Source organism: Dermochelys coriacea, chromosome 16 (assembly GCF_009764565.3).
Source record: "Dermochelys coriacea isolate rDerCor1 chromosome 16, rDerCor1.pri.v4, whole genome shotgun sequence".
In the NCBI taxonomy this organism is placed as follows: domain Eukaryota; kingdom Metazoa; phylum Chordata; order Testudines; family Dermochelyidae; genus Dermochelys; species Dermochelys coriacea.
In genome coordinates, this window is record NC_050083.1 from 26,133,031 (window position 1) to 26,146,216 (window position 13,186).

The window sequence follows — 13,186 nt, forward strand, 5'->3', positions numbered from 1 at the left end:
GATTTCACCACTTCTCTAGGTAACCCATTCCAGTGCTTCACCATCCGCCTAGTTCAATAGTGTTTCCTAATATCGAACCTAGACCTCCCCCACTGCAACTTAGACCATTGCTCCTTGTTCTCTCATCTGCCATCACTGAGAACAGCCGAGCACCATCCTCTTTGGAACTCCCCTTCAGGTAATTGAAGGCTGCTATCAAATCCCCCCCCTCAGTCTTCTCTTCTGCAAACTAAACAAGCCCAATTCCCTCAGCCTCTCCTCATAATTCTTGTGCTCCAGCTCCCTGATCATTTTTGTTGCCCTCCGCTGGACTCTCCCAAATTTGTCCATATCCTTTCTATAGTGGGGGGCCCAAAACTGGACACAGTACACCAGATGTGGCCTAACCAGTGCCGAATAGAGGGGAATAATCACTTCCCTTGATCTGCTTGCAATGTTTCTACTAATGCAGCCCAATATGCCGTTAGCGTTCTTGGCGACAAGGGCATGCTGCTGACTCATCTAGCTTCTCATCCACTGTAATCCCCAGGTCCTTTTCTGCAGAACTACTGCTTAGCCAGTCGGTCCCCAGCCTGTAGCGGTGCATAGAATTCTTCTGTCCTAAGTGCAGAACTCTGTACTTGGCCTTGTTGAACCTCATCAGATTTCTTTTGGCCCAATCCTCCAATTTGTCTAGGTCACTCTGGACCCTATCTCTACCCTCCAATGGATCTACCTCTCCCCCCAGCTTAGTGTCATCTGCAAACTTGCTGAGGGTGAAATCCATCCCATCATCCAGATCATTAATAAAGATGTTGAACAAAACCAGCCCCAGGACTGACCCCTGGGGGACTCCGCTTGATACCGGCTGCCAACTAGACAACAAGCCGTTGATCACTACCCGCTGAGCCCGATGATCTAGCCTGCTTTCTGTCCACCTTACAGTCCATTCATCCAATCCATACTTTAACTTGCTGGCAAGAATACTGTGGGAGACCGTATCAAAAGCTTTGCTAAAGTCAAGGTATATCACATCCACCGCTTTCCCCATATCTACAGAGCCAGTTTGCCTTCTGTGATGATATCAGGTTGGTCAGGAATGACTTGCCCTTGATGACTGTTGACTGACTGTTCCTGATCACCTTCCTCTCCTCCAAGTGCTTCAAAATGGATTCCTTGAGGATCTGCTCCATGATTTTTCCAGGGACTGAGGTGAGGCTACCTAGTCTGTAGTTCCCTGGATTCTCCTTCTTCCCTTTTTTAAAGATGGGAACTATATATTTGCCTTTTTCCAATCGTCTGGGACTTCCCCCAATCACCACGAGTTTTCAAAGATAATGGCCACTGGTTCACAATCGCATCAGCCAACTCCCTCAGCACCCTTGGATGCATTAGATCTGGACCCATGGACTTGTGCATGTCCAGCTTTTCTACATAGTCCTTAACCTGATCTTTCACCACTGAGGGGCTGCTCAGTGTTCAGCCTCCAAAGTGCTTGCAACCCCTCCCGGGTTGATATCATCTGCAAATTTTGTAAGCATACTTTCCATTCCATTATCCAAGTCATTAATGAAAATATTGCTTAGTAGTGGATCCACAACTGACTCCTGTGGAACCCCAGTAGATACATCCTCCCAGTTTGATAGTGAACCATTGATAACTAATCTTTGTCTTTTAACCAGTTTTGCATCCATGGTTTAGTAATTCCATCTAGACCACATTTCCCGAGTTTGCTTAGGAGAATGTTGTGTAGGGCTGTGTCAAAAGCCTTAGTAAAATTAAGATGTATCACATCTACTGCTTTCTCCCATTCAGTTGGCCAGTAACCCCATCAAAGAAGGAAATTAGGTTGGTTTAGAATGATTTGTTTTTTGACAAATCCATGCTGGCTATGTGGGAGGCAGGGCTAGTGAAACTTCTCTAGACTTCAGAAGGAGAATCAGCATATTCCTCACTTTGAGGAAGGGAAAAATGTACACAAATTGCTTTATCAGCAGAGCTAGTACAGCTCACTATAATGAGTACAAATGTCACCTGATTCTCTTAATTTATGTTCCTTCTCCTTCCTGCCTCAGGAATGGTACTTGGATGGCGCTGGCTGGCTGTGCTATGTTCTTTCTCACCATGTATAATGCTCGTGTTCATGTCCTTCATGCCTGAAACACCTAGGTTCCTGCTGAACCAGAAAAAACACCGGGAAGCTATGGCTGCTTTACAGTTTCTGCGGGGATCAGAGGTGGACCATGAATGGGAATGCAGGCAGATTGAAACCAGTGCTGAGGAGCAGGTGATGAAGATTTTGTTCTGGCTTACACTAAAAGCTTTTTTTATTCAGTAAAGAAGAAATTTGGTTGAATATGGTTATTACTTACTTTGTGTGTGTGGTCAGAGATAATAGTGAAATTAATTGTTTCAGGACTTGACTGTTCTCTCAAGTGTGACTTCTTCTCTTCTCCCTCCCTCCTCCTGGCTGCCAAATCACTGTATAGGAAATGAGACTAGAACACACTGCATTTATACCAATGTGGCCTGGTTTGCATATTTTTAGGATCCAAAGCTCCCACTGAAGACAGTGGGTGGTCCAGATGCATGTGGAGTGGAGAATCAGGCCTCGAATCCCATTTTTTAATTATTTGTAGCAGGTACCTAAATCCTTTCAGCCCCTAAGTTGCATTGGGTTATTAAATAGCTGAACAAAAGAACTAGGAGGAAATGGAAATAGTAGAAGTATTGGCCCAATATCTTCTCTTACACTGACATAACAAGAGATTGGTGAAAACTTTTTTTCCCACAGAGTGATCACTCTATACCTGATTTACCAGTCCTCATTCTGAAAAGCAACTTGCACAACATTTTAAAAATGAACTTGGAATTTTGAATTCATAACCTTGTTAGACACTTAGTAAAGACACTGGATTTATAGCTAATTAAAAAGAAAAGGAGTACTTGTGGCACCTTAGAGACTAACAAATTTATTGGAACATAAGCTTTCGTGAGCTACAGCTCACGCAATCCGATGAAGTGAGCTGTAGCTCACGAAACCTTATGCTCCAATAAATTTGTTAGTCTCTAAGGTGCCACAAGTACTCCTTTTCTTTTTGCTAATACAGACTAACACGGCCGCTACTCTAAATATGTGCTAACTACTTATGCTAAACTGTTTGATCTTGTATTTAGCAACACTGAGTACCTTTCCCAGATCTGAAGAGCTCTGCATAGCTCCAAAGTTTCTCTCTCACCAACAGAAGTTGGTATGATAAAAGATCTTGCCCACTTTCTCATAAATAAGAGCATAGATTAGCCCCCTCAATTTGTTGTAGAGACTATATTGACCAAACTACTAAACAGGTCTTTATAGTTTGGACCCACAGATATTTGTAGAAAGTGAATACCAGTAAATCTCATGTTTTATGAAGGGGTTTGTGGATTTGGGTATTTTCTGAGAACTGGATGATGGGGCAGTAGGAGGAGCAGGCAGAGACTTCAAAGGAAACTGATGCCCTGTTTTTCTAAATTCCTTGCTGTGGCTTCAAATGTTGCTCCCTCAGATGTCCAAATACTTTGGTTCAGTTATAGTAATGGGAACTGATGGTAGAAGAAATCAGCATTATTTAAGTACTGAGAGTTCAAGCTGTTCAAACATATCACATTTATGATACCAGTTTAATAGATTACTTAAATGGAGGATTCAGAATAGCAGCTGTGTTAGTCTGTATTCGCAAAAAGAAAAGGAGTACTTAGTCTAAGGTGCCACAAGTACTTCTTCTTTTTTTTTAAATGGGGGACTTGCTCTGTTTGTGTATGACCAAGTGCCTGGGACAGACCACACTGACAGCGCCCCCCTCAGGGCAGACTGTCTGCCCTATTTCTTGCAATCTCCAAAGCTGGTGGTTTACTCCATAATTAGTCAAACCAGTACCAGACTGTCTAGCCAAATGCCTTTAGGTATTCTAGCTCTTGGCTCCGATCCAGATAACCAAGTCTAATATAGTGAGAGATTATTGAAAACCCGTTTCACCATATGTGAGGTTCTTTCTAACTCACAAGGATCAGACACGCACATCCCCAGGTCAATATGAATTTCAGATCTTACCCAAATATCACACTGTCAGACAATCCTTAGTAACTAAAGATTTATTAAGAAAAGAAAAGGAGTTTTATAAATGGTTAACAGATTTTATACATACAAATGATTGATTGCAAAGTCCTTATATCAGGTTTGTAGCAGTGATGGAATAGACTGCTGGCTTGGAAGTCACCAGAGAGACTTTACAAAAGATTGGAAGGTCCTCAGTCCATAGTTCAAGATTCTTTTTATAGTAAATCTATAGTCCAGAAAATTAGAGCAGGAAAGAAGTAAAATGGAGGTGTCTCAGGTGTCTTTGTATTCTCTGCCATGTACATGGAAACTTACTGTCCCAAACAAAGGCCACAGCCCCTGTATGTGAAAGTTACTGTCCCAAGATCCGATGAAGTGAGCTGTAGCTCACGAAAGCTTATGCTCTAATAAATTTGTTAGTCTCTAAGGTGCCACAAGTACTGCTTTTCTTTTTGCGAATACAGACTAACATGGCTGCTACTCTGAAACCTGTCCCAAGATAGAGTCCAGTGTCACATAAGTGTATCACATGCTCCTACATGTTTTGCTGAATCACAGAGGATGGCCATTAGCTCCTTGCTGTCTGAGGCATCCTCAAAAAATGCTATCTGAATAGGATGAGTTTCTTCAATGGCCCATTGGGAGAGTGGAGTGTCCCTGATGGGCCCTTGGCACATAGCTGCTTAGCCCTGTTTTAAATCTATCTGGCAGAATACAACACATAGCCAATATCCATAACTTCAGATACAAAGATGATGCATGCTTATAAACAGGATAATCATACTTAGCAAATAATATTTTTCCATTGATACCTTACATGACATTCTTTGTACAAGATTTATGGAAATTGTATAACAGTGTTAACAGTAAAATAAATGGCCACCTTTCTTATATGCAGCATCACAATATGGTCTTATGATAGATCTGAAACTCAGTGGTGGCACTTCATTCAGTTATGCAAATCAAATAATTGTCACTGAATCTTTGCCTATGTCTTCTTCATAGCATGGACTAAGTATTGCTGAATTTAAGAATCCAGCCATCTACAAGCCATTTCTTATTGGTGTGGCACTGATGTTCTTCCAGCAAGTAACAGGGATTAATGCAATTATGTTTTATGCAGAAACTATCTTTGAAGAAGCTAATTTTAAGGTAAACCTTGTTCACTTCCATCTTTCTAAAATATAACAGATAAATGCAGTTTAGCCGGATGTTACACTTGAGTCCAGAGCACCAAACAGAAACCATATATGAATTTTGTGAATCTGTTGGAATGATAGAAAAATTTTAAGTCTCTGTACCAGTTCGTGGTTTTGTTGTATGCAGGCATCTGACTGTCCTTATTCTGGTTGGTTAGTTTTAGTATTAACAGTTTCTTCAAGGAAAATAATATACATTAGGCTGCTGGTCAGCAACTTTGCCTCCATTTCCAGGAAATGTAGTATAAGCTGCCAGAATCCCACTTGTATGGTCATAGGTCCACGCAGAATCTCTCTTGCCATGGTTACTGTTGTGTGCTTCAGAGGAAGTAAAATTACTGTGTTAGGTGAAAGCTAAAGTACAGCTATGGAGAGGAATAATTGCTGGAATGGATCTCTAAAGAAAAATCAGGACACTTTACTAGTCATAATTAAATCATGCAAAGTGCTTCTGTCTGGTGTCACTTTGTCAGTTAAACCGAAAACTATGCTCTGCATGTTAGAATCAAACTATTTAAAAATACAGACTTTTTTCATATACATTTCATGCATTCATCCTCCACTGCCTCAGTTTCCATTGTGTTTCTTGCATAATCTCCAGGTCATCCACAGGTATAGCAGTGACAGAGGCTTGTGAGAGAATTAGCTGCTAATAACTATCTTGTGTTAGTTTTCTGAATGAAATTAATAAAATTGAGTCTGTATATTAATAAGAGCAGTGGTTGTGAGCTGGGCATCTGGGGTTCTATCCCTCACATTCTTGTTACCTGCTTCTGACTTTTTTCCAAAGTCATGTGATGGAACCATAATGTTGTCATCCATGGCTACCTAGGAAATTCTCATCTGCACAGTATGGCCATTCAGAACCTTATGGTAGCAGGATGATATACAGCAGCGGTGGCCAATCTTATTGACCCTCCGAGTCGCATATGACAATCTTCAGATGTTCAAGAGCTGGGGTGTGTCTGTTGGCGCTCAGGGCTTCAGCCTTGCGGCAGGATGGTGGGGCTAGGGGCTTCTGTCTTGCAGGGAGGGGGTGCCTCTGGGCTTCAGATGAAGCACCGAGCCCCAGCTGATGCATCCCAATGGGTTGAAGCCCCAAGACTCCCCTCCCTACTGGATATGTAGAGAAGGTGGGTGGTCATGCAAGGCTCCGAAAGCCACAGTTTAATTGTAAAAGAGAATTGCAGAATATTTAATTTTTTTGGTGCAGAACCCCCCCCCCCCCCGGAGTAACTTACCTGGTGAGGCTTAATGCTTGAAAAGCATTTTGAGATCCTCATATGAAAGGTACTGTGCAGAAGCACAGTATGTTAATTAATACAGAGATCAGACCAAGATATCAATACTGCATACAAATCAGCAATACAAAATATGCTATTTCTTTTCTACCTGCAGCATTACTGGAAAATCCTAATCACTTACTGAACACCATGACATTGCTTCTACAGATTTTTTTTCTCTTACTTTCAGGACAGCAGAATGGCCTCTGTTGTTGTGGGTTCCATACAAGTGTTTTTCACAGCTGTGGCTGCACTTATTATAGAAAAAACTGGACGAAAAGTACTGCTTTCTATTTCAGGTAAAAAAAAAATCTATATTTTTAAAATATATAATACATATGACATGAGATGGCTGGTTTGAATCAATGCAAATGGAACATCTAGACACTAATTTGTCTTCTTCAAACCATACTTAAGAATCTGTCTCTTTGGAGAATGTGACTGAAGGAGCTAAAGACCTAGGTCCAGACTTCTCCAGTGTCCTGCATCTTTTTGTCTCTGCTTTGTGCCCTTAACTTGCACTGTATTCTACGTTGAAGGAATCCTGTTTCCATGTTGCCAGTTAATAACTGAGAACTTAAGATCCAGAAGCAATACAAGTTCTAAACACTTTGTGAGGCCTTTTTATTTAAAGGCTGGGATAATGAAGAAAGTGTCTTTCATCATGCAAAAACTTGCCTGCATTTTAACATTCCTTACTTGGGTCAGATATGCAAAAGCTTAAAGATTAGTTTCTGTTGGTAAACATCCTCTTTTTAAGAACAATGTTTGTAATATCAAAACTATCCTTGTTAGCCTACTGCATGAAGGTTTGTAATTATGCAGTGAATTGGTTTATTTTAAAACTTAACTTGAAACTTCTGTAGACTTAGGCTGGTGATTTAGAAGAACAGTTGTGATCAACTTATACGCTGCACTGGAGAGTTACTCTTTCTTTCTGGGCCAGGTCTTATCACTTTTGCCGCCTTCCCTTTTTTTAAGATTATTATAATCTCTCATTTCAGATAATGCAAGGGAGAGATCTTTCCAAAGAAGCAGTTTGCTTTCTTAGTTACATTAAAAACCATTGTCTTCTGAAATTAGTGAACATTTCTTGTTTACTTGTGCCTATTTCACAAGTAGGTTTGGTAGTATCAATTATATCAAGCAGGATTCAAACATGCATATATGTATGCAGTATATTTGAATCCAGTAATTGTATGTATATTCACAGTGATTGCTGAGGTGGTTGTAATTCTAGATACTACTACTATTTGTGTGTGGCTTTTTTATTTTTACTTTTTTTGGGTGATCTCTCACCCGAGTCAGCCTGTACCAAATAGTTCCAGAGATAGAATAGCATCCTTAAACTTACACAATCATTGTGGGCAAAGCATAAATGTGAGGAACTTCCGTAAGAGGCTTGTTGGGGTGTGTTTTTTATTTTTTGTATTTAATTTACCAATTCTGGTCTCCCAGATACAAATCTTTTCAAAGTGGCAATAAATCTGCAGTTGGTTGTTCTTCACTTTTGCAGGGGTCATTATGGCTATCAGCACTGCAACATTTGGGTTGTACTGTAAAGTGGTCCTTCCAAACCCTAGGAATTCATCACATCCTGACTTATTGACTACACCAAATTCAGTATCTGCAGGAGCAGAAAACAACCTAGCATGGTTGGCTGTAGTGAGCTTGGGGCTGTTCATCACTGGTGAGTGGTCTACCATTGTAATCAGGGGCTATGCAAAAAAAAAAAAATTGTCAACTATAAAAACACTGGAGACAGGACTACTGTGTACCTTGGAAGTTCTCAAATATGGCCTTACAATAGTACTGATCACCTGTGACCTCTGTTGATTCAGCTAAAAGTGTGAGAGCACAACACTTCTTGGGGATCAAGATATAAGGCTCTGCTTCTGCAGTCTGTACTTCACTCAGCAGGGACTCCTGCAGGGGTGTAGGATATTGATTAATCAGCCTGGACCACATTCTTAGAAATTGCACTTAAATATGTTTTGGGGTTTTGTTTTGTTTAAGCTATGAATCTGGGTTTTATTAGAACGTGACCTTTCTTACTGAAATTTTGAAAGACTCAATGGCATAAGGTGATTTTTGAGCAGTATAATGTTTATAGACTATATCTGAACAGCAATTGAACTAGCAAAAAGGCAAAGGTCCTTAAGTTTAGGAAACTAGTTTTCCATTGCCATAGTTATTTTTAACATGCTTTGTACCTTTGCTTATGCTGTTCGATAGTGATCCTACATATTTATTATTATTTTTTACTCTGTTCACAACCGGTAACAAGTATTTTTTTCTTCTTCCTGCATCAGTCAAAGTGAGGTAACTTTTACGTTAGTGCAGGGCAACTGAAGTTAAAAATGTAGATTTAGTTTGACCAAACCTCCACTTCAGAGAGATGAAACAAAAAACCCTCTCATTTATCTAAGCATGTTATCAGATGCTGGGGTTAATAATTTTGGGGTATTGTTGCAACAAGTATGTACCAGTTTTGGAGTGTGCATTTTGTTACTTTCTAAGTGAAACGTTCCCTGTACAGCAGTCTGACAGGACAGTAGTTAGAGTTTGGGTAGAATTAACACTTATCACAGAACAGGCTTTGGCATCATTCACAACTTGCTTCTTTAAATGCAAAACAAGCTTACTCTTTTTCACCTTTATTTTCAATTTCAGGTTTTGCCCTTGGTTGGGGTCCCATTCCATGGCTGGTGATGTCTGAAATATTCCCACTTAAAGCTAGAGGGATTTCCAGTGGTGCCTGTGTCTTAACAAACTGGTTTATGGCTTTTTTAATAACCAAGGAATTTCATGATCTTACAGTAAGCACCATCTAACCCCAATTATGAATCTTACCCCTTATGATTGATGCTGAAAGTTGATAAACAATGCTCTTCCCTGGTAATGCGGTATTGCAAGTAGTCCTATGCAGTTTTGTTTTTTCTAATTTTTTTTTCTTTCAGGGCTTCCTGACTTCCTATGGCACTTTCTGGCTTTTCTCTGCCCTCTGTATCCTAAATGTAATTTTTACTGTCCTGTATGTGCCTGAAACAAAAGGAAGGACTTTGGAACAAATAGAGGCTCACTTTCGAAGATTACCTGTGACCTGAGGTTCTTTACCTGTAGGAAAGTTTCCTATTAGGTTACTGTTTGTGTTATTGCCTAAACTTTTCCAAGGAAGATCCTCTGGGTTAGTAGGCTGCATGTGAATTTGTGATGTGTTTAAACTTAGTTTAAATCAACTTTTAATCAATTTTGTTAACTTTGGCAAAAATCTGAATTGCACTAGATGGAGAACCAAAACATTGTTCTTACACGCTGTACACATTCAGCTTCTTTCAGGTTTATAAAGTAGCAGTTGCTGCTAATTCACTGTGATACATGAGTTATTCTCTCCTTTTCCCAGGTCTTGGACCTTCATTTGGGCTGTCCTTGTTTCTCTCTCTCATGTTCCCTTTACCTACTGTAGATTAGTTATGAACAACTGCTTTTAATGGATTAGCTGGTATGCTGTTCATTCTGTCTCTTGCTGCATGAGCCAGTCCTGTGTGTTTATGGATCGGAGGGAATCCCTTCTTCCCTGGCTCTGTGCTGGTGTTCAGCACAGTATGTAGTACAAATGAAACCTGTTATTGTCTGAACTGCATTAATTTCATATCCTATTTTAGTTCTTCCACTGTCTTCACCTGTGCTTGTATGGGTAGTGGCCTGACTACTGAACAAAAGCCAGGCCCTTGGTGAGTATAACAGTCCTGAAATTAATGCACTAGCCATCAGCCCTCTTCAGATGAATGCCTGATAAATTGCTGAACACCCTCTAAGAACCCTAACTTCAGGAAAGGGTTTGAGCACCACAGGGAAATATATTTAGTTGTAATCTTTAAGGAAAAACAGAGCATTTTAAAATTTCAAATAAGTACCTTCAGAGGTGGTAACACTTGACAATGGAAGGTGTGTTGCTTCTGCTCAGTTTGCCAAACTGCTGAAAAAGCTTCTCGGCCTTGGGAAAAACTTTGTATAAAACCCCTCTCCCTATATATCAGAATGGCAGTGAGCCAGACAACCACATCTGCACTTCACTCCACAGCCCCAGCCAACCTAAAACTGACTCACTCTCCATCCCCTCCTCCTCTGGGCTTTGTCCCTTTCCCGGGCCAGGAGATCACCTCATTCCTTTGTTCTCTAACCCTTTAGCTCTCACCTTGCAGGGGGAAGGGCCCAGGCCATCAGTTGCCAGGAATCATAGAATCATAGAATATCAGGGTTGGAAGGGACCCCAGAAGGTCATCTAGTCCAACCCCCTGCTCATAAAAGGAGACAGAGTGTCAGCCATTTGTGTACACTGGCCCTTTGCTCTGCAACAATTACACCCTCTTATCCCACCACCTAGAGACTTCAGAAATGCACAGAGTAAACGGAGGCACCCCTACAGTATTCAGAGGAAACGTTAAGAACAATCCCACTTTGTCACATCTCTTCCCCCCTTTGAGACTGAACTGAGTGAGGGCACTTTAGCAGTTACCTGGGGAAGTTCAAACACACCAACATTCCCATGAAGAAAAGGAGTACTTGTGGCACCTTAGAGACTAACAAATTTATTAGAGCATCGGATGCATCCGATGAAGTGAGCTGTAGCTCACGAAAGCTTATGCTCTAATAAATTTGTTAGTCTCTAAGGTGCCACAAGTACTCCTTTTCTTTTTGCGAAAACAGACTAACAGGGCTGCTACTCTGAAACCAACATTCCCATGGATGCCCTATCATCTCTCCCATTCCTTAGTGGGAGTTACACCAGGCCCTTCCAGTTTCAAACCCTCCCTTAGGTCAGGGCACTCACAGGCCACATTTATGCAGCCCTTGTCCTTTTGCCATCCCAAAACCCCTGGGGTTCAAACTGGGATTTTCTCCCAGCACTCCTGTCTGGAGGGCTGTGATTCGGGTTGTCTTGGTTAAGAGCCCCCATCCTGACCTTAGCCACCCTCTGACCATGTGTCTGTCACCCACTGCTCTGCATCAGCCCCTTTCATTGGAGGCAGCCACTTCAGAGCAGAGGGGTCAGTATACACCGCAAAGCACCACCCAAACAGATACAGCTGCAGCTTTTTAAGGGGCCTGCCCCATGGCCAGGCATTTATTCTTTATGGCCATATAGTTCTGCTCCTGGGGCAGCAGCTTCTTGCTTGGGCACCCAATGGGGTGTCTCCCCTCACTTAGCATTGACCTGCATTAGCACTGTGCCCAGCCCTGCATCTGAGGTGTCAGTGAACACTGAAATGGGCTTGGCCCTATCTGGGTTTACCAGGTCCTGGATTCGAGCCTATTTCAGTGCACAGAGAGCCCTCTGGCACTGCTCAGTCCAGACCACCTTGTCTGGCTTCTCTTTCTTACATAGCTCAGTGATGGGAGTAGCTAGGGAGCTAAAGTGGGGTACAAACCCCCAGTAATACAACACCATCCCAATAAAGGCCTGGACCTGTTTCTTGGTCTGGAGAACAGTCAATCTCTGATCCTGTTCACCAGCCCATTGGACTGAGGGTGATATGGAGAGGTCCAAGTTGGCCAGACTCCACATTTCTCCCCCAAGCCCCGGAGCAGGGCTGACATGACATTGGACCCCATGTAAGGACCTCACTGGGGACAACCAACTTAGCAGCAAGGGGAGCAGTACGTCTGCCATGGTGTCTGCCTGTCTGCCTCGGTGGAGGACAGATCCCCCACCCCTGGATAGTGGTTGGCTAAATCCATCACCAACCAGATCGCCTTGCTAAGGGGCCCCACTATATCCAGAGCCCCCTTCCCTGCCGTGGAATCACTTCTCAGAAGCACATCTGGACCAGGCAAAGCTGGTTGGCAGACATCAGCCCTGCCTGTGAGTCCCCCCCACTCAGCTGGGGTCTTATCTCCCCACTTGCTCAGCGCTGTCCTTGCTGTCCCAGTGGAGGCAGGCAGTGAGCTCTCTGCTCTCCTTACAGCATCAGAGCCAGCATGAGCCCTCTCCCATGTGCAGGAAACATCTCTTTGTCCCACCCAGCCCTAAAGGTCTGGTTACAGGCAGGCAGGTAGCCTAAGCCTAGCAGCTCCTCCCCCCTGCCAGCCAGGTCATCTGAATTTTCACTGACCATTTCAGTCTCAGCCAGTTGGTTCCCTGGATTCAAATTCAAATCCTTGGCAGTTACAGGAGCAGGGCCTGGATCCTGGCCCTAAGAGACACAGTCACCCCCTCAACCGGGTCTCACAGCTGATATCCTGGAGAACCCCAATGACCAGCCAACCCTAACCCTCCTGTGTCTGCACAGGGATCTGGGCATTAGGCAGGGCGAGGGGCTTTATCCCTGGGACCTTCACCCAGGTCACACAGCCCTTCAGCATTTGGTGGGGCTGCACTATCTGGGTCTTAACAGTTCTCTCTGTCCCAGGATCTTGCCCCCCAGGAATGTCTCGCCCCTGACCATCACCTTCCTCTCCCAGTGGGGGTCTGAGGGGCCTGAACCCAAGAGCCTCCACACAGCCATACAGGTTGGGGTCAGGAGTGGGAGCCTGTCCACCATCCCACCCATCTGGCTAATGGCATCTATGGCCTTGGGACCCAGAAAGGAAGCTAGACACTGGGGCTTTTCCGCAGAGTGCCC

General features: G+C 42.9%; 1 protein-coding gene across 12 annotated transcripts in view; it reads left to right on the plus strand.

Moving 5' to 3' along the window:
- Window positions 1-13,186, plus strand: part of SLC2A8 (solute carrier family 2 member 8) — a 120,993-nt gene that overhangs the window by 74,429 nt on the left and 33,378 nt on the right. For 10 of the 12 annotated variants that reach the window (XM_043498778.1, XM_043498784.1, XM_038374363.2 and 7 more), the window contains 6 exons: window positions 2,055-2,266; window positions 5,084-5,230; window positions 6,751-6,859; window positions 8,077-8,250; window positions 9,234-9,379; window positions 9,521-10,238. In XM_043498778.1, coding sequence (XP_043354713.1) covers window positions 2,055-2,266; window positions 5,084-5,230; window positions 6,751-6,859; window positions 8,077-8,250; window positions 9,234-9,379; window positions 9,521-9,667 — 935 coding nt within the window. In that variant the 3' untranslated portion in view covers window positions 9,668-10,238. Of the gene's footprint in view, window positions 1-2,054; window positions 2,267-5,083; window positions 5,231-6,750; window positions 6,860-8,076; window positions 8,251-9,233; window positions 9,380-9,520; window positions 10,239-13,186 lie in introns of those variants that run through there. The other 2 variants (XM_043498782.1, XM_043498783.1) reach the window with 1 other exon arrangement.